Source organism: Marmota flaviventris, chromosome 2 (assembly GCF_047511675.1).
Source record: "Marmota flaviventris isolate mMarFla1 chromosome 2, mMarFla1.hap1, whole genome shotgun sequence".
In the NCBI taxonomy this organism is placed as follows: Eukaryota; Metazoa; Chordata; class Mammalia; order Rodentia; family Sciuridae; genus Marmota; species Marmota flaviventris.
The window spans coordinates 37,227,365-37,253,394 of record NC_092499.1 but is presented as its reverse complement, the minus strand read 5'-3'; the positions used below and the strand labels follow the sequence as shown (position 1 = coordinate 37,253,394).

The window sequence follows — 26,030 nt, the reverse complement described above, 5'->3', positions numbered from 1 at the left end:
ATATTTTTTATTTTTCATTTTTGTGCTGGGGATCAAACCCAGGGTCTTGAGCACACTAGGCAAGCACTCTACTACTAACTAAGCTACATATTCTTGCACGCAGGTCTTCATCTCAGGATCTGCTTCCAAGAGAACCAAACTGGACAAATAGTATCAGGAGTAGCCCTAGCAATCCAGAGCTTCAGAATGGGATTCTACACCACTGACAGGTATCAAGAACCTCATTGATGGGTGAAATGGTGAGTGAATTAGATTCCCCAATTCACATTTGAGACAAGGATTAGTGTGAAACTGATTTATTAGGAATGGCTCCCATGGGAGGGTATAAAAGGGTTAATAGAAAGTAAGTCTAGGAAGGGAAGGAAACCAGCCAAGAGTGCCATATCAATCACTATCCTACAGAAGATACCTTTGGCTTAACCCCTTTGGGGGTTTGACATTAGTATTTGGAGGGCAACTTCCAGTGAAGAGTAGGGGGTGGCATGATTGTGATGTCTGCTTGCAGGGGAGGCATATCTCCTCCTCCCCCTCCTCTTATTCTTAATCTTCAGGATCCAAGGGTTCTTTTTTTCTGGAACACAGCTCCAAAGTACATCCAAATGCAAATGTATTCAGGAATGCCAATGCCAAGAAAATCTGAGACCCGTGGATCTTTTCACTCTTCTGAGTTTCAGTTTATGTTAGTTGAGGTTTGCTGTTGATGCTTGAATGCTTTTCAGAACAAATGGAGATTTAGGTAGATCTGGAAACAGTTTTATCCTACAAATAAAGCATGAACTAAGAGCTTAGAAAAAAAATGTGTGGACTGAATGAAGATTTTGATAATGCTCATGTGTTTCATGTTCTTGTGCTTCTAGCTACAGTATAATCAATATCTTCCTGGTGAGAGGAGGGATGCTAGTAAATGTTATTTAGCTGATGATCAAAGATGCTTAGAAAGAGAGCTGGGGATGTTTAGCAAGGAAAAGAGGATACCAAAATGGGATGGGTGGGGATGAAAGGGCCGTAATCGTTTGAAAGACTGTAATAGGGAAGAAAGCATTGACTTACTCGATAGTGTTCCTTCTATAAAACCAATAGGGTCAAGTGTAAGGAGACATTTTTTCAGCTCAATTTAAGAAGAAAATTTCAACTACCTGGAGATATCCATAGACAAAATATACTGCCATAAGTAATAATGACTTTCTCAACACTAGAGCTATTTAGATAGGATGGAAAGTCACCTCTGTAGGGTCTTGGAGGGAATTAAAATACCAAATGACAATTGAAGAAGATGACATTTCCAACCCTGAAATATGATGATTCTAGTCTTTGATGAAAATAAAGGCAAACTTGCAGAAAAACCAAGAGAACTCTCCAGGATCATATTGGATGATGAATTGCTTGATGATGAGTTGAGAATAATCATTGCTTCTAAGCCAAGTCATATTAGAAGAACATGAACTCCTACATCCATAACCATTTTTCCTAAAAAAATTTCACTGCGCATTAGTTACACAGAGTTATGAGTTTCATTGTGGCATATTCATACATGCCCATAACATAATTTGATCCATTTCAATCTTCAGTACCTCCTTCCTCCCTCCAATCCTTTTGCCATACCCTTCTGGTTGGTGTCCCTTCTACTTTCATGAGATCTCTTTTTCTCCCTCTAGCTTCCACACATGAGAGAAAACATGTGATACTTGTCTTTCCAAGTCTGGCTTATTTTACTTAACATAATAATTTACAAGTTCCATCCATTTTTCTAACCAGCTTATTTATGGCAATATGCTTTGATGAAAACAAATAGTTTTCTTTTTAGTTGAATTTAGGTGTAATGATAACTCACTAAATGAGTCTTCTGGGAACAAACTGTTCTTAGAGGGCTGGGGTTGTAGCTCTTTGGTAGAGCACTTAACTAGCATGTGTGAGGCACTGGGTTTGATCCTCAGCATCACATAAAAATAAATAAGTAAAATAAAGGTATTGTGTCCATCTGTAATGAAAAAAATTTAAAAAAAAAAGCTTAAGAGGATAAACATTCCTACAAGTGTGTGGAGTTGTACAGATCAGGATATCCCTAGCTATTTTCCATGTCTTTGAGTCCAAATGAAAATAACAGATTTAGAATATTTGAGAATCAGAAAAGGTATAATACTGTAGTCCACAGCACATGTGGTGATTTTGAGAGACTCCGGCTCTGAGCTAGCTTCCCACATATGACCTCAGGAATATCCTAGGTAAATGTCTACAGGATGAATGGCTGGATGATATCCTAAGTATATATTTAACTTTCTAAGACTGTGGATCAATATTATAGTGTCTTAATTCTTTTTGTTTTGTAACAGGTTTTAAAATGAGGTACTGAAAGGGTAAAGTTTCTAAGCTGCTTCTAAACTGCAAAGCCTGAGTTAAAATGTAAAAGACCGGGCATTGTAAAGTTCCTAAGCTGCAAGGCCTGAGTTAAAAAGTGAAGGACTAGGTATTGTTAAGTTCCTTTGCTACACCCAGAAATTCCTGAGGCAGTTAAGACAACGCCCTACTGGCCATTTAGTTGATTAATAGCCTAGGGCCCTATGCGATCTTGCACGTAGGCATCGCAGGGCCTAAACCAATCAGTTTGAATGTAACCCCCTCCTTAGGAATGACCTATCACTCCAGCCTGACCTGTTCCCGCCAATGAATGAACTAATCATGTTTAGGAATTGTTTAATTTTCCCCGCGGTGTATGATGATTTTAAAGGAGACTGTGATGTATGTAAAGTCCCCGCCCTCCCCAAGAAGTGTACTTAAGCATTGTTCAATTCCGGCTCTGGGCTCTGGGCTGCTCTCCCTTCTTGAGTGAGCACGGAGCCCCAGTGCGCTGGAATGGATCCCCAATAAATAAATCCCCTTCTGCAATTGCATGAGTCAGTCTCTTGGTAGTCTCTTCCTCCGACGCTTCGCCGGACCCTTACAGTACCTCTGGTTTTTATTTTTTTCAAAGTTGTTTTTGGCAATTCTAGACCATCTGTATTTCCATATGAATTCTAGAGTCAGTTTGTCAATTCTATAAAAGCCATTTGGGATTTGGTTGGGAATGAATTGAATTTATAAATCAATTTGAGGGAAACTGATATCTTAACAATACTGGGTTTTATGACTCATGAACAAGGTGTATCTCTCAATCTTTAATTTTCTTCAACAAAGTTATGTAGTATTCAGTGTATAAGATTTTTGCATCTTTTATGGATATATTTAAATCACTGAGTGGATCTGTCTATATTTTTCTTGTACTTCTATCGGTTTTTATTTCATCTATTTGGAAGCACTGTTATTACATGCATGAACATTTAGGATTGCTATGTGCTTTTAATGAACTGACCCCCTTATTGTTATGAAATGACCTACTTCTTTATTCCTGTCATATCCTTTATTATGGAACCTTCCTTGTCTGATATTAATATAGTCCCAGACTCTTTCAATTAGATAACATGGTGCATTTTGTCCATCTTTTTACATTTAGTGTATTTATCATTTTATACTTAAAATCCATTTCCTGTAGATAGCGCATAGCTGGGTATTACTTTTTAAAAAATACAATCTAACACTTTTTAACTATTAATTTAAGGTGTTTAGAGCATTTACATTTAAATTTGGATCATGGGCTACTAATAAAACATTATTATTTCAATATTATTGAAATGAATATTTTTAATATTTGAACATTCAAATAGGATTTGAATATGGACTGTGGTTAGATAATAATATTAGATGGATATTAACATTTTCTTCAACCATTCTTCCAACAACCATGAAATTGTTGGACTGTAGTTAGATAATAATATTAGATGGATGTTAACATTTTCTTCAAATTCACTTTAAAATAATTTAAAATTTTTAATAGACATAATATTTATACATATTTATGGGTTTTAGTTTGATAATTCCATACATGTAGACTATCTGTAATGATCAAATCAGGGTAATTAGTACTTCCATCTCCTCAGATATTTATCATTTCTATGTGTTGGGGGACTTTAGACTTTTCTAGTTATTTTGAAATATATAATACATTGTTGTAGACTATAATTACCCTATTGTGTTAGAGAACACTGGAAGAAATTCCTACTGTTTAACAGTATATTGGCATCTATTATTTAACTTCTCTATCATCCCTCCCCTACTCTTTCCAGCTTCTAGTAAACATTATTCTGCTTTATTTTTCTATGAGATTGTTGTTTTTAGCTTCCACATGTGAATGAGAATATCCAGTATTTGTCTTTCTGTTCTTGGCTTATTTCACTTAATATGATGTTTTCCCATTCCATTATGTTGCTGCAAATGACAGGATTTCATTGCTTTTTATGGTCAAATAACATTACATACATGCACACCATGTCAAATTTTCTTTATCCATTCATTTGTGATGAACACCTTGGTTGATTTAATATCTTGGCTATTTGTCACCCATCTCACTGAGGAATATTTAAAATGGGATCAAGCTTTTCTGTTCTCTTTCTCTGTAGTTTGCTTGACATAAAGTGACACATCCTGTGCTTTAATCTTCCTATTTCTAGACTTCAGAGGATGTGCTTCTGTTTGCATTTTTTTTTTTTTGCAACTTCAACCACATCCATTTCAAAAGAACTTCCTTGCACATTGAAGTTCCTCAAGTTTGTGGATGAGTTTTTAGGATTACACAAAATTTGGCTGTGTCTTGGTGACAGAGTTTCCCTTAAAACCTCCTCTGTGAGGTATCCTTAAACTAGACTGGAGGCAGGAATAACCCTGGGAAGAGTTTTTCCTGGGAGTTCATTGAATCTCTGGTGTATAAATTCATGTTTAACTTCAACCACTCAAGTGCTGTTAACTTCAACACTTCTCCAGTTTGAATGCATTTCCTTAGCCTAAAGATAAGGCTTTTCCAAAAAAAGTGAGAAGGTGATGAGAGGAGAGTGAACAGAACTGGAAGTGAGGTGACTGGAGGGGAGAGGAAGCAGAAAGGACCACGTGCACGAGTGCGTGGAGTTGTGGGCATAGACCATGGCTCCTTCCACAGGGGACAGCAGGTTAGAGGGGCAGAGCTTCAGGGGCTGTGAGGAAGAGATGTGAGAAAGGAACAATGGGGTCTGTAGGATATTCTTTGTTATTGGCGTAAGGCCTGTTAGCACAACACCCAGAGTTAGCTACAGGCACAACAGAGACACAGGTTAAGGTGAAGGTGGAAAGAACATGTGATCTGCTAACAGTTTCCATAATTCTTTCCTGAACCTTTCACTCACTGATAGTATGCCATCCATTGACAGTTTGTTTATGTGCTAGGGACACAATGACTCACCTAGGAAGGTATTAACTTTCAGTTGGCATCATTTGGTAGAGTGAGGACAGTCAGGAGAAATCAAGGGAAGAGGGGAGAAAGTGATGAGACAGCAGAATTGATGGAAGTCCCTTAGCACTTTATACTAATCTTAGCTTCTCTCGAATAGGTTTGTTGGTTGCCACATTTTCAATATCATTAATTATTTTCATCTTATACATAATGCAAATATTCATTCTTATTATGAAAAGTGTGAAAAATTCAGAAGTCTCAGAGCTTCCTTTGTACTCCTCCCACCTCCAACTAATTAATACTAGTCTCCTTTGAATATACGCTTTTCAGTTTGGAGTGTATCTTCTCTTACATTTTTGTTTATTTATACACTTATACTCCTATGTGAATTTATGAATAGATATTCATATTTAATATTTTGTGGGGCCCTATACTTATTCTTTGTATCACTTTTCTATTGGTTTTCTGTAATGTTTCAATAAAACTTAGAGACATGTCTACATCAGTAGGCATACAAGTAACTCACTAATATCAATTCCAAGTAGTGCCCTCTTTCCACTCAGTTTTCCAGGTGAGGTGCTGAAGTAGGAATTTTGAGCTCAAAGGGATCATGAAGTTGTTTGCAATGAAGCTATTGTAGAGGCTGGGGTTGTAGCTCAGTGGCAGAGTGCTTGCCTAGCACGTATGAGGCACTGGGTTTGATCCTTAACACTGCATTAAAAAAATAAACAAAATAAAGGCAAGATGTCCATCTACAACTACAAAAATAAAAATAATTTTAAAAACCCAAGAAGCTATTGTAATAATTTCTGCCATGTTGGGGGCATGGGCTTCATTCTCAGTAGCTCTGTGGGGGTGCCCAGGGCTTACAAAGAAAGCATAGGAGCCTTAGGTTCATTTTTATTTTGACAAGGAGCACTTGCTTGTCATGACAGTTTTACAAACTCTTGCTCTAAACAGTATCATCTACACTAATGTGTCCCTACATCCTCAGCATAGCATCTCTGGACATTTTCTTTTGCTGGAACATTCTTTTCCCCAAATGTTCAGGGGCGGGAAGATGGTATACTACCAGCAGCATAGTTTTTGAACTCCCCAAATTCTGTCTTTAAAACAGAGGAACTAGATAGCAAAACCTTAACCCTATGGAAAGCATTTGCAAATCTCCATGACAAGGTATTTCCACAAACCCCAAAATAAGAGTGGTAACAAATTACCAACAGCTACAAGATCTGCATGGTATCAACATCTGTGTGGGAGGAAGAAGATGGAAGCAGCAGGACAGAATCTGAAGGATCTGAGAAAACAGGAATCTCCAGAGAGCTGACAAGATTCACTGGCAAGCACAGTGGGCCACTTTGGGAAAGCGGCTGAAAGTGGGAGGGATCTCATCTGCTCCAATTTTGGGAGATGCAAGGGGTCCCAAGTAGGGTCTGAAGGGGCTGGAGTGGTTCAGTCCCTGTGAGGATCTTGAAGAGATCTTGAAGAGGATCTGCCAGGGTCCCTTTCTCAGGCAGGGATTGAGAGAAACTGCTGGGAGTGGAACAGGCAAGAGTAACAGGGATGAAGGAAGGGAGGCCCAGGTAGGAGTGGGGCAATATAGATGGAACCAGGAGATTTCGGTAAAGTACTGCCACTTTTGAGCAACACATAAAGGTATAGAATAGGGAGCATTCTGAACTTGCAAAGTCTATCATGAACTGTATGTTTTCTTCTGAAAATTCAGGAAAACAAAATTTGCATCCAAAAGAGTAGAGAAAAAAGATCAAAGTCAAATCCCATCTGAAATTATTATCCAAAAACATATATGCAGAAGAATAACACCCCTACTTGTCAGGAAAAAAAATGTACTGACACTTAATATACACAAAGAAAATGTAAGCCAAGGATTTTGTATCTGATGGTATTGGCTTTTAAGCACAAAGGTGTAAAAACCAACATACCCTGGAGGAATTTGGGACTGTCACTCTGATAAGCCCTTCCTGAAAAATCCCCTAGAGAACACGCTTTGGACAATCAAAATAACCAGAAGGACATTGATGGTGAACATTAAATATGGCTCCTTGTAGAGCTAAAACTAAAGGAGGTCATCAGGAAGTCAATATGGTTTCTGCTCTGATGGTGCAGGTATGGCACAACTGTAAAAACCCCTGCAATTATCGTTACTCATAAAAACTAAAACTGCAAAGATGGAGTCTGTATGCAGTGGTTATAGGATCTGATAATGTAGATATTGTCCAAGTATAAAAAGGTTGGGGATGGCATTTGAAAAAAAATTAAGCTGTTTTAAAAACATTTGTGGTAGAATGATATTGAATTCCTTGGCCTTTGCGTGGTTCTAAATTTGACTTGGAGGTACCATTGAACCCATTATAGACACACACACACACACACACACACATACACACACACAGAGTTTATTAGCTCTGTCCATTGAAAAAAAAACTTAGAATCAACAACGAAATTGAATGAATTGCATCCCTAACATCCAGATTTACATCCAAAAGTGTATAGAAAAAGATCAAAGTTGAATCCCATATAAAATTATGATCTTAGATTACCATTCCCCCACCCCTGCCTCACCCCTAAAAAACTCCAAGATTTCTTGGAGATGTGTCTGATTCTAGGTCTGGGATGTGAATTGTAATTTTTTTTATTATCATGGTTTTCTGCTCAACTGTTCTATTACTCTCTCTCTCTCTCTTTTCTTTTTTTTTTTTTTGCAGTACTGGGGACTGAACCCAGAGGTCCTCTGCCACTAAGCTACATCATGCTCAGTCCTTAATATGTTTTATCTTGAGACAGGCTCTTGCTAAATTGTCCCAGGCTGGTCTTGAACTTGTGATCTTCCTGCCTCAGACTGCCAAATTGTTGGAATTACAGGATTGTGCCACTATATCTGGAAGTTGTTACTTTACTCTTAACACCTTATCTACTACTAGCCCTTGCCCCAGATCTCTGTGACACAGAGATCTCTAGCAACCACTGAAACATTGTTGCTTGTTAGAGTAATTACAGTGGCCTGGCCTTTGCAGTTTTAGATTCTTATTATACTGATAAGAGGGACACCAGTTCCATTAGACTCCTCCCTAGTGGTCATTCTTTGCTTAAAAAATCCCTTGAGCTTCCCAATGATGTCAGTAGATTTCTTGTTCCTTTTCTTGAGCCCTCCGTGGAATCACAGTCATTATGCATTCTATGGAATGAGCTCATTCCAGCATGCCCACTCAGTTGTTCAGCATTGGGGTAGCTATTCTCAGAGATGTAGTCTGACTATGCAATTTGTGCTGCTTCTTTCAGGTGTGATCTCCACATGCTCTTGTCCCTAACCATGATTCTCCCTTCTTTCTCCATATCTCCCTTGGTGAGATTTACTTTTTTTTTTTTCTATTTTTTAATTGTTGATGAACCTTTATTTTTCACTTATCTATATGTGGTGCTGAGGATTGAACCCTGTGCCTCATACATGCTAGGCAAGTGCTCTACTACTGAGCCATAACCTCAGTCCTCACCCATTTAGTTTTATATTCTCTTATTGCTTACATGTTAGAGCCAACCTCACTGGAAAGGTAGTGAGTTGTATATTGCGTTCCATTCACAGCATGATGCCTCCTGACCCCCTCCTGAGTTTAGGGGACAATGATGGTTTGCAGGTCAATCATGTGAAAGTGGTTGGAGTTTGGTGAATTCTCACATTGGTTTTTGACAAAGAAAGCATTGACTCTGTCATTCTCTGTGTTAGCCAGCTTTCCATCACTGTAACAAATACCTGAGGTAATAAACTTATAAAGAGAAAAGGTTTACTTTGGCTCACAGTTTAGGAGGTTCTAGTCCATGATTGGTGGTGAGGGAATACCACCATCATGGTGGAGAATGTGGTGGAGCAAAACTGCTCAAACTGCCACAAAGCTAAAAAGAGGGAGTAGAGGGCCTGGGATTCCATTAGCCTTTACAAGAGCATGACAGCAATGACCAAAAGACCTCCCACTGGTCCACCTCTTAGAGTGTCCACCACCTCCCAAAAGTACTTCACAGAGGACTAAGCCTTTGCCACATGGAACTTTGGGTGACACTTAATATCAAAACTATAGCATTCCAAATACTTGAAATGAACAAAATTTATATGAGAAACAGGAAAAAAAACAGGAGTCATATCTTAATTTGTAGTATAGCTTACTCATTAAGAACATGGGCTTTGAGTATGGGACTAGAGATTATCAGGCTAAGTGAAATAAGCCAATCCCTAAAAACCAAAGGCTGAGTGTTGTCTCTGATATGCAGATGCTGACTCACAATGGGGTGGGGAGTGGAGATTCACTGGACTGAACAGGGGGATGGGGGGAAGGGAGGAGTTTTGGGAATGGGAAAGACAATAGAATGAATTGGACATAACTTTCCTATGTTCATATATGAATACACGACCAGTGTAACTCCACATCATGGACAATCACAAGAATGGGAAGTTACACTCCATGTATGTATGATACGTCAAAATATATTCTACTGTTATGTATACCTAAAAGAACATAGGCTTCAAACTTGGGGAACTGGGTTCAAATCTCCCAAGTGCTTGCTATGTGTGTGACTTTGGGAAGGTTCAAGACTCCGTTTCCTCGTCTGTTAAAAGTGAAGATTCAGTGCCATACTGTGTCTGGCACATATTACGGCATTAAATAAATTTATCTGTAATAATTGTATGAGAAATCTAGGAAAAGTCTGGGTAATCTGTCTTTAGTATTCAGGAGTGTGTGGGAAGCTGCACAGTGCTTTGGTGTGGGTGGGTAGTGGTGGAGGGGCATGACACCCTATTTGTAAGGCACTTTATGTAAAATTGAGAAAATAAATACAGTGACGCTGGGAAATGTTACTGGTCTGATGACCAAAACTGAGAAGGAACCGAGAATGTTCAGCAGAGAAAAGGCCAGGCCAACCAGGGATAGGTGGAGATAAACATGACCTGTCTGAAAGTTTCAAGGCTTCTCATCAAGAAGAGAGAACTGACTTTCTCAGTTGTACTGAATGGTGCACATCCATAGGCTACTGGTGTGTATACCTCTCTAGGGTTACCTCTTCCTTGGCTTCTAAGTATTTGGTACCTTTTTGCTTAAGAATCAAAATAACCTTGGATAGGGTTTGATGTTGATTATTTATCTACATTTTCATTTTCCTTCATTCCTTTTCAAATACAACATTCACTTACTTCAACTTTAAGCAACAACCACTCTGACTTCTCACTCTTTGGGCCCGATTCTAGCTGTATGTGTTTATTACAAATAATTGAGAGATTATTCTCTCAACTGAATGAGTATTAATTAATCATTGTGTCACCTCAATGAGACTTTGTGCTTTTAGTCTTTTATAGCAAAAGATAGCAAAAGTTTTATTTGCTCTTTTAGTGTAGATCATCCCAAAGCAGACCTGAGACCAAAATTCAGGTGCAAATGTTTCCTAGGGAGATGAACCAAGAGAGAACAATGAGGGAGACAGGCAAGGGAGGAAAGTCAACTAAGGGTGTAGAAGCAGATTTCTGCTGAGGGTGCGTGCCCACTGCTGGGCACTCTGAGAAGTTATATAGAGCGCATCCCAGCACTGTCCCGTCAAGGAGCCAGCACTGCAGTGTTGACTCTCCCATCTCCCACCCGTCATTGGTCATGTGTGCTGTGCAGGCAATAACTCCCCCACCCCCCCATGCACAGACCATTCTGCAAAGAGAAGGCCCCTAGGGGTTTGAGGGAGGAAGACTTCAATTGTCCACTGAAGATGCTTGTGACTGCAATGTGAGTCAAGGGAATTCAGGCAGGACACTTGCAGGATTTGCCACTGTCCCTGAATTTCAGACTTAAAGGGTCAAATTTCATTGTATGAGAGATAGTCCTTTCTGCTTTGGCACACAACTGTGGAAGGCTGAGTTGTGTGAGTGCAGGTGGACCAGAACTAGCCTAGTAGGATCAGGAGGTGCAGAGAGAAGAGGACCCTGAGGGCTGGTCTGTATCCTCAGACTCGGGTTCCACACTGATTCCACTCTATTGTGCAGGCAGACTGGAGTTCAGTTTCTGCTCATGGATTATATGTGTGTACTCAGAGCATTGTCCTTAAATTGACCCTGCCTTGGCTTCCTCAAATGTAGAATCAGGGATTAAAATATCAGGTTCACAGGAATGGTTAGGGGGAAATGCGAGTGAGAGCATTTAGTGCTGAAACAGCCTTTTCCTGCTTCCAGCTCTCTCTCTGCATGACTTTAGCTTACTCTTTTTAGCCAAAACTCACAAGCACACATTTTGTTTTCTGGCAAAGCTAACAATGATTTAGCTGGTGTTTTTTTTTTTGTACCTGGGATTGAAATCAGAGGCATTGGACTACTGAGCCACATTCCCAGCCCTATTTTGTATTTTGAGACAGGGTCTCACCTTGCTTTTGTTGAGGCCAGCTTTGAACTTGCAATCCTCTTGTCTCAGTCTCCTGAGCCGCTGGGATTTTAGGCATGTGCTGCAGAACCCAGCTGGTTTTGATGATGGTTTCTTACTATAAGCCCTCCTTCTGATGTCCTTTATTATTTCTGTTTGTGAAGGTTTTGAACCAAAATTTTCACATTTGGAGCACAGGCTTATTATCATTATTATTTTTAAATATCTGCCACTTGATTTTTACTTTATTTATTTATTTTTATGTGGTGCTGAGGATCGAACCCAGGGCCTTGCACTTGCAAGGTGAGTGCTCTACCACTGAGTCACAACCCCAGCCCAGGGTTATTCTTAACAAAGTATTGCTGAATCTGACTCCAGGGCCACATGAAGCTTCGGCCTGAAGAGATGAACTCAAGCTCTGAGGTCAGAGGCGGGGGGAAAAACCGGCTATCACAATGTTCTCGCCGGTGATGTAGCTGGCATCTGGGGAGCACAGGAAGGACACCAGTCCTGCACATTCCTCAGGTTTCCCCACTCTGCATGGAGAGAGGAGATGGGTGAAGCTGGTGACACTTTCCCAGGAGTACTTGACTCACATGCAATACTGAAATCAAGAACTACCCAGGAAGATATGTGGGTGCTGTGTAGGGAACTGTGAGGTCATCACAGGTCTGGGGAAATTGTCAGATCCCCCAAAGTGGAGCGATGGTTTGTGATCTGTTATCTTTTGAGAAGGTTCTGAGGTGATGCTAATTCAGATCTACAAGGGACATTGCCTCACCACACCTACCTCTGCATTCCAAATATTTTCTTCCAATATTCCTCAAAGTCTGGGTCTTCAGTGAGCTAAAGGAAAGGTCAAGGTTAGTGCTGCTCATACAGATGGAGTCCTAGGGTTGTGGAAGGACTTCTGGAGCACTCTTGGTTTGCTCTCTACATAGGACTGATTCTGACTCTGCTGCAGAACCCAAAAGCTGTGGACCAGAGCAACAGAGCAAGAGACCTTTCCAAGTCTGAGAGTCCAGGCTCTGTGGGGTATGGCTTACAAGTGAAACGCACCCTAGTGCCCAGTGGTATAGGAACAGAAGCTCTTCTCTGTACTTACCACTTGACTGAAGTCTGTTTTGATAAATCCTGGTACTAGGCAGTTTACCCGAATGTTTTTCGGTGCAAGCTCCACTGCCAGAGTCTTGGTGAGGCCCAGCAGGGCTGTTTTACTGGCATTGTAGGCCCCCAGCTTCTGTAGTCAGAAAGGGAAACAGATTAATAGGCTAGAACTGAGGATAAGGATTGTCCCTTGGATTTCCTGAGTTCTGCCCTGGGAATTCACTCCAGTTACACCTCCTGATCGCCAAGTCTGGGAGACAGTGCCTGGAGGAGGTGGCAAGATGTTCCCAAGAAGGCAAGATCAGTGATATAGAGTCATCATGTTTACATGTGAGTAGTCCTGAGGGAGCAGTTGTCAAACATTGGCTACTTCCATGTACCTGATTTTCCAGATGTAAAGGAGAAGAGTTTCCTCTTACCCAATTGGGATCCATAGATGGTCATACTTACAGCATGTGGAAGATAAGCTGCAACTGAGGAGACCAGGACCACAGAACCTTGTCTGGGAGGACAGAGAGGGTAGAATGTGAGCTGAAGACAGTTATCTTGTGTGTGACCAAGAAGGAGGAGGGTGAGAATAGCCTGGGCCAGGTAGAGGGATTGACCTCCATTTCCTGCAGGTCTTTGATTATGTTCCTCAAACTACATTGCCAGGGAAGCCATCTATGTTTGGATTTTGTTTCTGAAGGAATATTTATGATTATAGATTACAGTTATTGAACAGTAATAGGACTGGCCAAATTTTCTCTCTTTTGAGTTAGTTAAGACATATAATTTTTTAAAAATTGTCAATTTTATTAAACTTCATTCTCTTAATTCCTTTTTTCTGCCTCAAGATCTCTAATGGTGCTTTAAATCTTTATTCCTGATATTGTTTCTGATATTGGTTATTTGCCTTCCTTTTTTCTTGATCAGCTCCCACAGAAATTTGTCAAAGGCATTTGTTTTAAAATATTTTTTGTTTCCTTGGTTCATATATTATATTTTGTCTTTTCCATTGATTTCTGCTCCATATTATTTCCTTTTTGCTTTCTCTGCATTTGCTTCTTCCCCCTGCACATTTAGTTTTGTTTTTTTTTATTTAACATAGACAATATAATACTCTGCTAACCACTGTTCTTTACAATCCAGAAATAGATACTTTCACTTCTTTCTTTGTAAAGCAGGATTTAAAGGTGTACTTTAAATGCAGCAGTTGAGTTGAGAAACTTTGCATAAAGTGCTATGGTTTATCTGTCCTATTTTGATTTTTTTAATCTTTATTTATTTTATTTTATATGGTGCTGAGACTTGAACCCAGTGTCTCACATGCTAAGCAAGCACTCGGCTCCCTTCTTGATTCCTAGTTTTTCCCAGAATAGTAATTCTCCTAGAACTATTCCTTCCTAGCACTATAAACTCAGTTAACAGAAATGAGAAACTTGGAAAACCTACCATTGTTATCTAATTCAATTTTAAAATTTTGATTTGGTTAAAATTTCTAGCTTAACAATCTTTTTCTTTTAACTGTAATCGCTGATATCCAGGATTAATACCTAGCATTCAATTTTGTGATTTTTTTTAATTCCCCTAGTTCTCTGTTTTATTTTTTTGTCCATTCTCTCTTTTGGACTATTTTTTCCTATTTATTTCTCTCTCTCTATCAGTTTAAAAAATATTTAATATTCAATTGCAATTCTTGTAGATGTTACCTTAGAAAGTAAAACAGGCATGTTTAGCTATCAAAGTTTGAAATTAATATTCTTATCTTGTCTCAAACAACATAAAAATCTTGTAACAGCTTATCTCCATTTCTGCCTTTCTGACTTGAATATTATTTTTTTGCATGTTTTAATTATTTCAACCCTACAAAACATCATTATTGCTTTTTATAATAGGTGGTTAAGTTTGTTCATATGTTACTGTTTTTTCTGTGCCTTTCTTACTTTTATCTCAGACTTTCCATATGGGATCATTTAGTTCCTTCTGCCTAAAGAATATTGTCTAGAACATCCTTTAGTTAATGGTTTTGGTTGTCTGAAAATGTTATATAACTTTGCCCTAATTTTTGAAAGATGCATTTGGTAGGTATAGCAACTATCAATTCTAGGTTGATAATTCTTTTTTTTCCCCCAGCATATGGGAAACTCTATTTAAAATGGGTCATGAGGGAGGATAATGAGGATTTTAGCAAGTAGATTAAGAATGAATGGAAACTGAATGAAGTGGATGGAGTTTCCTTCATGAACTACTTTGTCCAAAATGTTAAATAAGACAATCTTTTAATTGCTCAGATGCCATAATTAATAAAATAATAGTAGTAGTATAAATAATGTTTATTATAAGTATTTAAAAATTAATTATACTATGTATATAATAATCTATACTGTATATAATATTTATTTAAAATAATGTCTTTATTATAGTAAATATTCATAAATATACTCTTTATGTGCACTTTGCTTAGTAATTTATGTATTTATCATGTCAATGAATGTTCAAAACAGATCTTCTAAGCATCCTTATTCTTACTTAATAGGTAAGGAAATGAAGGCCCACAGATATTAAATGCCAAGAATGTGTAGCCTCTGACAGGACATGTATCTGAAGGTAGATCTCTGTGATTCTAAAATCCATGCCATCTAACTTCATCACACTAGTGGTTTACAACCAGTTTAGTGAAGTTAGATTCTGCAGACACACCCAGGACAAGTAACAGGGGATTAAGTGGAGGAAAAAATGGGTAAACTCCAGGATCCAAATCCACCTTTCAAACTGCACATCTGTATCTGCTTTTGTCTGTTTTATACATGGGACTCCTATACAGAATATTGTTGTGCTATTAAAAACAGCCTGAAAACCATTGCATTGAGTAGAACCACACTAATTACTGATATTTAGCCATTTGTAATCTACAAAAGTGGTGTTATTAAAAATATGGCTCAGTCTAATAGCACACCGTGCTTGTGTTGGAACTGGAAGGGGCCTTAGTAGTCATTATTAGAAGTCCTGGCTGTATTTTACAGAGAAGCAGCCCAGGTCATACTAGGAGCTCAATATGTGCTTGCTGAATTCAGTGGCTGCTCCAAGATTTCAGTAGGGGAGGAACTGAAGGGAAGCAGTCTAGTTGGAAGAGGGGTGTTAAATCTGAAGCCAGATTTACAACATAGGTAGTTAGTGTAGTTAGGTAAATCGGGTCTAATATCAAGTAAGATGAATAAAATGGAGGCCATTATTGGGAATGGATCCAGGAAACCAGAGCAGCACTTGGGGAAATTGAAATGTTAATGTCCCCAAGGCCCAGAGACCATCCCATGGAAATGTTAATGAAGCAGCTCTCAGCAAACTTGGAGATGCTAATCCAAAAGCCCAGGCCCTTCCTGCCCAGATTACTCCTTCAGCCCACCTGTCCCCCACCCTTTGGGCTTTCCCACCTACATTCCATCATTGCAAGATAACCGAGAACAAAGGACAGGAATGCGGGAAAGCTGAAAGAAGACCTTAGCTATAAAAGAGGGAAGACCTCTCCCTTCCATGGATTCCACCTTTTGGGTCCCCTTCTTCCTCCGGGAGAAGTCTTTTCTGCTGTCCTTTAATAAAGCCTCTACTTTCCACTCTAAACTTGCCTTGGCATGCTTCTCTGGTGTTATATTTCAGCATTTGGGAAGAAAGGACTGGTCACGGGTAAACAGCAGTAACAAATCTACATCTGCAGAACAGTTAATCCAGATTGAAAAAACCTCCTCTGATATTTTAAGGAGGGAGTGAGGACCATGCTGGTGACTTGACTTTCAGAAGATTCAAGGCTAAGTAGGAGCAGAGGCCTGAGGGACCTATTTCATTACAGGAACAAGACTGGCCCAAGCTGGAAGATTAGAATGGGAATGGCTATAGCACCTTCAGGAGAAGCTGGGATGTAAGGTGAGGCAGACAATGGGAGGCTTGAATGCCTGGGTCTGCAATGCAGTAGGTAAAAAGTAGCTCCCCTAGCTCCCTGAGCAGTCAGCTTGTTCCTGCCTCAGGACAAATGCTGAGCTCCTGAAAAAATATCTGGAAATATCCCATATCGCTGAGATCATTGAAAAACCAGAGCAGCTGGAGACAGCCCCAGGCCCACCTCACTGGTGAAGATGGAGCTGGCCAGGTAGGCATCTGCCCTTGGTTTTGGGGAGAAGCAGGGAAGAAGACTTTCTAGTTTGGAAATTACAGGGCTCCAGGGAGAGAGAGAGAGAGGATGTGGCTGGTCCAAGAGTTAAGAATTCTGGGAGGAAAGAGTTGAATGGAACTGAGAAACATGACTGCTCTGATTTCAGGAAGGCCCTGGGGAGCCTCAGGGTCATCAACCTGGACACTTGTGGCCTGAGCTTCTGCAGCCCAAGAGAGGCCACCTCTACTTCTCTGACTTCAGGACTGTTGAGGGGACTCTGGCCCTTCTGTCTGTGGATCCCTTGGCTTCCTTTTAGAAGGACTCTTGCCAGGCTCTCTGACCACTCAAGATAAATTCCCTGGGTACACTAATGGATAGAATGCTTTGCTTTCTTTCAAATTCAGAAGTCTGAAAGATAATCTCTTGCTGTCTCTGTGTACTGGTTCAGCCAATCCTGTTTCCAAGCAGGAAGGTCTAAGTCAAATCTGGCCCCTCTCACTCTTGCTTCCCCCATCCCTCTTTGATGCCAAGTAATTCTCTCCCTATTCTCTTTCCCCACCCTCACCCCCTGTTCTCCATGTGGGGCAGCAACTGGCTCAGCAGCAGGGCTGGGGCCTTCACATTCACACTCAGGATCTGAAATCAGAGCAAATAGGGGTGGGGGAGGGAAGACACAGTCAGTCCACCAATGTCACCACACCTGGAAATATACCATGTTAGTATGTGGGCATGACATCTCTGACAAGGGGAAGCAGGATGGGTGCTGGGCTTCCTGGCATGCATGGAGGTGGGGGCTTCCTGAAGGTACAGGAATAAAGAGATCAGGCTGAGGACTTGGAGGGGGGGGGGCGTTGAAGACCTGGAGTCTTCAGGTCTCTCCTGTCTCCAAGGACACAGTTTTCATCAGGAGCAGAGACACCAGCAGGCGAATTCAGAGAAGGCTGGATTTCAGGGTTACAGCCCAGAAGTGCCAGTGTTAAGGACTAAGCATCTCCAGGCAAGGAAGAGAGTCACTCTCTTCTCTGTGCTCTACATTTTTTTTGGTGACGATTTGGTTTTATGTTGGATACTCCCTGCAGATTGGGAGCTCCTGAACAGAGTGGGCAAGCACCTGCAACTTAGACACATTTCCACCATGTCACAGCTGAAAAAATGGAGGCTCATGGATTCTGGGTACCTGGCCTTCCTCTGTGCCAATGAGCTTGGAGGGTGGATGTGTGGGAACTGAGAACCAGCTCTGGGTGTGTGAGCTCATATGTAGGGAGGGCACTCAGAAGGTGAGGATGAAGTCCCACCCACCCCTCCTTGGTTGCTCCAGACCTCACCTTGTCCCAGACCTGCTCACTGCTCCCCAAGGTACTTCCAACAAAGGGGTTGACCCCTGCTGTGCACACCAGGAAGTCCACACCCCCACAGTGTTTCAGGGCCTGTGGGTGGGAAGGGGACATTGAGGACTAGGGTCATAGGGTGAAAGACTTTTGCTACAATGGGACTTTATTTCTGTTTAATGTCCCTGGAGTTGTGTCTGGTTCAAATCCAGGAAGGGAAAAACCCTGAGGAGGAAGGACTATTTCCTTTCTTTTAGGAACCAGGTATTGAGCTTCTGGACCAAAAAAAAAAAAAAAGGGGCGGGGGGGGGGGGGAGGGATTTGCCCTACCCACTTATCCTATGCCTTTTTATGTTCTATTCCCAGGCACGCGGGGCTGTTGATTTCCCAGCACATGTCTCATTCACACCATTTCCTGAAATGTCTCTGTCACCCCTCTGTTTTCCTGATCACGCTAGCTCTGACTTAAAACCAGGGCTTCCTTATCTATAACTTCTTTATTCCTCTCAGATTCTTAGGAGGACCTGGCTGATACTCAACAAGTAACTGGTCTCCTAGTGTGGATCAGAGAAGCAGAATCCCTGCGTCCCTGACTGTGTTTCTATGCCCCTCACCGTGGCTACCAGTCGCTCCCGGTCTTCAGCTTTCCCCACATGACACACAGTGCCCACCACACTCAGTCCTTCCCTCTGTAGTGTGTCCACAGCCTTGTCCACATTTTGCTGCTTCCGGCTGCTGATGATTACGTGTGCCCCATCCTGGGCCAGACGCCTGGCAATACTGAAGCCAATCCTATAGGCAAAGATGGAAAGGATATGACAATTCACCCTTGGGCTGAGCCCTTTCTTGCTGTATTTCTTATCCTCAAGTTCTAAATGAATCCCCCCTCTTAACTCAGAAAAGCTCACCTCATACCTTCCTTGTGGATAGTAAGAGGACCCAAAGTGATAAAGAGGGGTTGCATCTGTCCTGTGTGACCGGACCTCCTATGTACCACATCAGACTTTGGCTTTCCTTTACTGGAACTAGTATTTTGACAATCCATTCCTAGTTCTTCAAGGTTTTGGTTTGCTTTGCAGCTGCAACCTAGAGCTCCTTACCTTAGACCTGTGAATCCACAGGGCTCACAGGCATGCAGCTTGGAGGGATGGGGTTAATAACCCATGGAGTACAATTCTTGACTGATGGGGGTCAGAAGCAAAGGCTGGATGCCCTCTGCCTTTCCCTGATGGGTTTCATGTTTTCTCTGAGCATGTGGACCCATCACTCTCTGACCTGTAGCAGACCATCTTGGTAACACAGCCTGCACTGACTTTGTCTCCTTCCTGGATTTTTTCTGCTGTCATTGTTTCTCTTAGGATCTCTTTAGGATTCCCTCCATACTCCTACAAGCACATAAACCCGGTAGGTTTTGCTTTGTGGGGATGAACTCCCAAGACACCCATACCGCCTCAGTTCCCAGAATTGCTCTCACCCATTTGTGGATCCTGTGACCACTGCGACTTTGTTGACCAGTTTGAGACTACTATTGGCCACACTGCTGGTGCTTCTCATGGAGAGCAGAGTTGCACTGGGCAGGAAGTTCTTCCAACCCCAGGTCAGGGGCCCAAACATGGGTATTTCTGTTGTCTTTCCTCTGGTGAGCTTGGTCCAGGGAGGAAGCCCTCTAAAAAGGCAATGACAGTTCCAATAAGTGGATTCAAAAGAGTGAAGTATACTGGGCAAGAGCTGGGCTGGTCCAGGGTCACCACTAGAAGTCCAGCCTAGAGCCTGCATCTCTAGTCCTTCCAGTGGTTTTATGCACACAGAATTCTCCATATTTACTCTCTCCTCTTTAACTGGATGGTTTCTATTTGTCTGGAATCAAATCCTAACATACACACAGAGGTTCAATAAATATTTATTCATCGAGACTCCCTAGAACAGTTAGTTCACAGGTTGGCTATGGAAGGACCAAGTAAATTAAGTTTCAGATGTGAAAGGGATCTGTAAACTGTAGGGTACTAACATCCAAGTAGCTCACAGCTGCTTCCAGTGATGAGCTTTACCCCTTTTTATCCCCTGTAGGTCTCTCACCTCAAGTCATAGGATACACCTCAGTCCCTGCCTGCGGTTTTCTGCTCTGGCTGCTTTTCATCCCATGTTTTCAGCACATGAGGGGAGTCCTTTCAAACCACCACCCCATACTGATTTTTTATATTCTCAAGGTGACTTCTTAATTCCTGTGCTTACTTCTCTTCTAAATTTTATCTCACTAACCCTAAGTGACTGTGTTGTGTTTATCACTTCCAGCAGGATGCCCAGTGTCTAGTAACTGCTTATTGGCATTTGTTGAGTGAATGAATAAATGAGCGAAAGAAGATCTGGCTGCAGTGACACAATACTTTCTTAGGGAACCCACTGGACCGTTGTTAAAATTCCTTAGGGCAGGTCAGATAGCTCACCCAGGCTGTTGGTTGTATCAATCCAGGTTTGGTCTCAAAACATTTATTGTAAGTAAAGTAGCCATTCCTGATTTAAGTGCTCAGGCGCTGGGTGCCATCAGGCTTTGTGTGCAGGGAAAACTTGTGTTTTCCTGATATTTAAGTTACTGACCTTCTGCTCAAATGTCCACAGATCTATGCATGTGAATGTACCATATTTACATAAAACCAATTCTCTTATTTAAGCACTTTGACTTAAGTAAATCTTCAGCAAATATCAGAGCAGATAAGTGTTTTTGAAGTGCTTTTGAAGCAAACCTTAAAGACAAATTCATAATCTTTTTTTTCTCAGAAATTCAACTCCTACAATTCTACTCATTCATTATGGTTCCTTATAACTGAAGTTTATTTATTTATTTATTGTTACTGGGGATTGAACTCAGGGGCACTTGACCACTGAGCCACATCTCCAGTCTTATTTTGTATTTTATTTAGAGACAGGATTTCACTGAGTTGCTTGGTGCCTCACCATTGCTGAGGCTGGTTTTGAACTCATCATCCTCTTACCACCCCCCCCCCCCCCCCCCCGCCCCAGCTGCTGGGATTACAGGCATGTGCCTGGCAGGAAGTTTATTCTTAAATCTCTGGGGCTTCAATTTGTCCAAGGACAGAATCATTGTCTCCTTTCCCAAAGCCTGTTCTCTATCTTTTGGGCAAGGAAAAAATTTGCTTGAAAGAAGAAAAAGCTCAGTGTCTGTCTGTCTGTGTCTCCTCTTTCTCTTCTTCTTTTTTTTTCTCCAATTGGTCTCCCTTTATTTTGGAAAAAGACACAGAGCCTAGGAATATACTCATATTTTCATTCATTCGATGGACATTCATTGGGAACCTACTCTGAACTGGGTGCTCAGAATACAAAGAAAATTCTATCCTAATTTTGGTTTTCAAGGAACTCAGTCTGAGCTATGCCTGCAGAAAAAATAAATGATTATAGTACATGTGGTAGGAGCAAAATATCATTAACACAGGTTTCTGAGAGCATAGGGAAGGGAAGGATACCTAACTTAACCTTGGGGTGGGGGTGGGTAGATAAAATATCCCAGGGAATGTGATGCCTATGTTGACCCAGGAAAAGGAGCTTCTATTATTGTGCTTTTAAAAAAAGGATACATGTTTATTGTAAAATATTTTTGAATATTTGGAAAATGTTATCAGAAAGTTTAGGGGAAATGTACAAAAGACTTCAAAATGGACCTGACTGTGAAATGGACCTGGTGTCTTCAGTGGTGATCATGGACCTGGATTATGTATCTCACGATGTGACTTCATAAAATATGCTTTCCCCACTTTCCTGAAGAACTTGTATTGAATCTGATAACGTCAAGTGAAAGTTTTGTTTGTGGCTTTTATCCAGTGTATCTAGATAAGTCAGGCAGTGTCACTGAACAGATCAGCTTCATCTGTTCAAAGGTGAGTTTTTCCCTGGCTAAAAACACAACCTATGGATGAGTGTTGGAAAGAGCCAGAAAGAATTACATACATCTAAACACCTGGGAAGACTAGTTTCAGCACTGAATGTTTTGTGTCAGTGCTGCTGTTGCTGGGCTCTTGTAGCATGAACCCCCATGTGTGTTCTTTGATAAGAGCCAAGGTGTGGAAAGGTGGGGTGCCTAATGAAAACTGTCAACACACCCCTGCTCCTCTCACAATATATCAGAACTCAGGACATCTCAACACAGGTTAAAACACTTAATTTCTAATACCAGGCTCCACTCTTAACCAAATTAAGTGACAGTTTGAGGAAGACAAGAAGCTCTAAGGCATCCATCACTAAAGAAGGCATCCCACACTGGTACTTAGAAGAATCTTTTGGTTGCACCTGGCTTTCTTCACTGAGCCAACACACCACTGCAAAAATAAGGGCAGGAAAAGATGGTGACCGTCTTGCTTTTTGAACTTTCCTGACAAAAAGGGGAGTGGGACAGGGCATTTTATATAACTGTAAACATTAGGTGCTTTTTCAAGCAGACCATCTTTAGGAAAAACCACAAATGGACATTGAAGATCTGGAAAGTTGATTTTTTTTTTAAAGAGAAAACTTTATCTAAATCTGTTTTACATGTCATAAAATGTAAGTGTAGATTTCAATGACTTTTTTAGTAACTTCACCAAGTACTGCAGCCAGCACATTAAGTTAGCCTTAGGACATTTTTATTGCTTTAGTAAGATCCCTCATGCCCGTGACGGTTAATCTCTGTTCCTACCTGCTGCTCAAGGAACTTTGATTTACTTTCTGTCTCTACAAATTTCATAAATTTGGCTTTTCTGACCTTTCATACATTTGAGGAAATTGATTTCTTAAAAATCTATATGCCTACCTTTTTCTTAGAAAGGCTTTGTGCAAATATACGTGCAAATATATAGCATTCTCTTGCCCAACGTGTGTGGGATACCTATCTCAGGCATATGAGGTTTGGGGAAGAAGATATGTGTACCATTCTTACCTTGGTGGAGGGCCCCAGTCACTTGTCTGATGTCAAGAAGGAATCTGAGTGATCAGATCAGCTCTCAAGGTTAGTCCGGTCCTTTAGTGCCTCAGCAGCTGCCCCTCTGTTCTGCTCCTTAAATCAGGAATTCATTCCTTACTCCTCCCTCCAGGACACACCCATGAGATCTCCTCTTTCCAGCTTCATATTGTTGAGTCATCAAGGACTGAAGTTCCTATGGTAAGATAAGAAATAATATTCTGTGATTTTGATTTGCATTTACCTGATAACTAGTAACATTGATCAGTTTATATATACCTGTTGGATATTTGTGTATCTTTTTTTAAAATTTATTTATTGGTTGTTCAAAACATTACAATGATCTTGGCATATCATATTTCATACATTTGATTCAAGGGGGTTATGAATTCTTATTTTTACCACGTGTTCAGATTGCAGGGTCACATTAGTTATACAATCCACGTTTATACATACTGACATACTAGTGTCTGTTGTATTCTGCTGCCTTTCCTATCCCCTTCCTATCCCCTCTCCCCTCCCCTACCCTCCCATCATCTCTCTCTACCCCATCTATTGTAATTCATTTCTCTCTTTTTTTTCCCTTTCCCCTCACATCCTCTTATATATAATTTTGTATAACAATGAGGGTCTCTTTCCATCTTCCATGAAATTCCCCTTCTCTCTCCCATTCCCTCCCACCTCTCATCCCTGCTTAATGGTAATCTTCTTCTCGTGCTCTTCCTCCCTGCTCTGTTTTGAGTTGCCCTCCTTATATCAAAGAAGATATTCAGGCATTTGTTTTTTAGGGATTGGCTAGCTTCACTTAGCATAATCTGCTCTAATGCCATCCATTTCCCTGCAAATGCCATGATTTTGTTATTTTTTAGTGCTGAGTAATATTCCATTGTGTACAAATGCCACATTCTTTTTATGCATTCATCTATTGACGGGCATCTAGGTTGGTTCCACATTCTAGCTATTATGAATTGTGCTGTTATGAACATTGATGTAGCTGTATCCCTATAGTATGGTCTTATTAGGTATTTGGGGAATAGTCTGAGAAGGGGAATAGCTGGGTCAAATGGTGGTTCCATTCCCAGCTTTCCAAGGAATCTCCATACTGCTTTCCAAATTGGCCGCACCAATTTGCAGTCCCACCAGCAATGTACAAGTGTACCCTTTTCCCCACATCCTCGCCAGCACTTGTTGTTGTTTGACTTCATAATGGCTGCCATTCTTACTGGAGTGAGATGGTATCTTAGGGTGGTTTTAATTTGCATTTCTCTGATTGCTAGAGATGGTGAGCATTTTTTCGGGTATTTGTTGATTAATTGTATATCCTTCTCTGAGAAGTGTCTGTTCAGGTCCTTGGCCCATTTGTTGATTGGGTTATTTGTTTTCTTATTGTTTAGTTTTTTGAGTTCTTTGTATACTCTGGATATTAGGGCTCTATCTGAAGTGTGAGAAGTAAAAATTTGTTCCCATGATGTAGGCTCCCTATTTACCTCTCTTATTATTTCTCTTGCTGAGAAAAAACTTTTTAGTTTAAGTATGTCCCATTTGTTGATTATTGATTTTAGCTCTTGTGCTATAGTTGTCCTATTAAGGAATTTGGAGCCCGACCCCACGAGATGGAGATTAGAGCCAACTTTTTCTTCTATCAGACGCAGAGTTTCTGGTTTGATCCCTAGCTCCTTGATCCATTTTGAGTTAATTTTTCTGCATGGCAAGAGAAAGGGATTCAGTTTCATTTTGTTGCATATGGATTTCCAGCTTTCCCAGTACCATTTGTTGAAGATGCTATCCTTTCTCCATTGCATGCTTTTAGCACCCTTGTCTAATATAAGGTAGTTGTAATTTTGTGGATTGGTCTCTGTGTCCTCTATTCTGTACCATTGGTCTACCCACCTGTTTTGGTACCAGTACCATGCTGTTTTTGTTACTGTTGCTCTGTAGTATAGTTTAAAGTCTGGTCTCGCTATACCGCCTGATTCATACTTCCTGCTTAGAATTGCTTTTGCTATTCTGGGTCTTTTATTTTTCCAGATGAATTTCATGATTGCTTTATCTATTTCTACAAGAAATGCCGTTGGGATTTTGATTGGCATTGCATTAAACCTATAGAGTACTTTTGGTAATATCGCCATTTTAATGATGTTAGTTCTGCCTATCCATGAACAGGGTATATCTTTCCATCTTCTAAGGTCGTCTTCTATTTCCCTCTTTAGGGTTCTGTAGTTTTCATTGTATAAGTTTTTCACCTCTTTTGTTAGGTTGATTCCCAAGTATTTTATTTTTTGGGGGGATATTGTGAATGGGGTGGTTGTCCTCATTTCCATATCAGAGGATTTGTCGCAGATATACAGGAATGCCTTTGATTTATGTGTGTTGATTTTATATCCTGCCACTTTGCTGAATTAATTTACTAGCTCTAGAAGTTTCTTGGTAGAACCTTTTGGGTGTTCTAGGTATAGGATCATGTCATCTGCAAATAGTGCTAATTTAAGTTCTTCTTTTCTGCTAAGAGCCAAGTATATGATGCATGGCATTTTTGGTCGAAAGGTGACGCCAGCTAGCCATTGAGATGATATGATTATGTTAAGATTTGCATTCATATGGATATTGGATTCCTGCTGTTCACCTAGGCCGGCTACGGGACTCCTGGAGAGTTCCCATTGGTTGGGGAAGTACAGTAGGAGGGAGTTCTGGGGGAGGAGCGCTGTCTGCGGTTCCGAGAGGAGGCCACGTGGATGGAAAAAAGCTTCCCAGGCGGTACCGGACATTGGTGGCAGTTTCAAAAAATAAACTTTGTTCCTGCTTGAGTGGCTCGTGATTTTGTGCCCAG

The 26,030-nt window shown here is 40.7% G+C and overlaps 2 protein-coding genes across 9 annotated transcripts in view; one reads left to right on the top strand and one right to left on the bottom strand.

The window, feature by feature from the left end:
- Positions 1-26,030, top strand: part of Nrl (neural retina leucine zipper) — a 283,758-nt gene that overhangs the window by 135,519 nt on the left and 122,209 nt on the right. For 2 of the 8 annotated variants that reach the window (XR_011706571.1, XR_011706572.1), the window contains exon 6: positions 104-239. The exons of the other annotated variants lie outside the window; for them this stretch is intronic. The gene's annotated coding sequence lies outside the window, so the exon portion shown is untranslated. The remainder of the gene's footprint in view (positions 1-103; positions 240-26,030) is intronic. 8 annotated transcript variants of the gene reach the window in all.
- On the bottom strand, positions 11,866-19,882 carry LOC114079041 (dehydrogenase/reductase SDR family member 2, mitochondrial-like). Its single transcript, XM_071607775.1, has 8 exons — positions 19,733-19,882; positions 18,873-19,050; positions 18,256-18,357; positions 17,496-17,566; positions 13,255-13,306; positions 12,803-12,937; positions 12,488-12,543; positions 11,866-12,233 (listed from the first exon to the last, which is right to left on the bottom strand). The coding sequence occupies exons 1-8, from the start codon at positions 19,870-19,872 to the stop codon at positions 12,122-12,124; spliced, it is 846 nt and encodes a 281-aa protein (XP_071463876.1). The 5' UTR covers positions 19,873-19,882; the 3' UTR covers positions 11,866-12,121.

Coding starts and splice junctions, on each gene's coding strand:
- LOC114079041 (XM_071607775.1), bottom strand. CDS start 19,872: ATGTTTGGGCCCCTGACCTGGGGTTGGAAGAACTTCCTGCCCAGTGCA. Junction 12,938..13,254: donor CAGCTTATCTTCCACATGCT/GTAAGTATGACC, acceptor TTCTGACTACAG/AAGCTGGGGGCCTACAATGC. Junction 12,234..12,487: donor AAAATATTTGGAATGCAGAG/GTAGGTGTGGTG, acceptor CTCTCCATGCAG/AGTGGGGAAACCTGAGGAAT.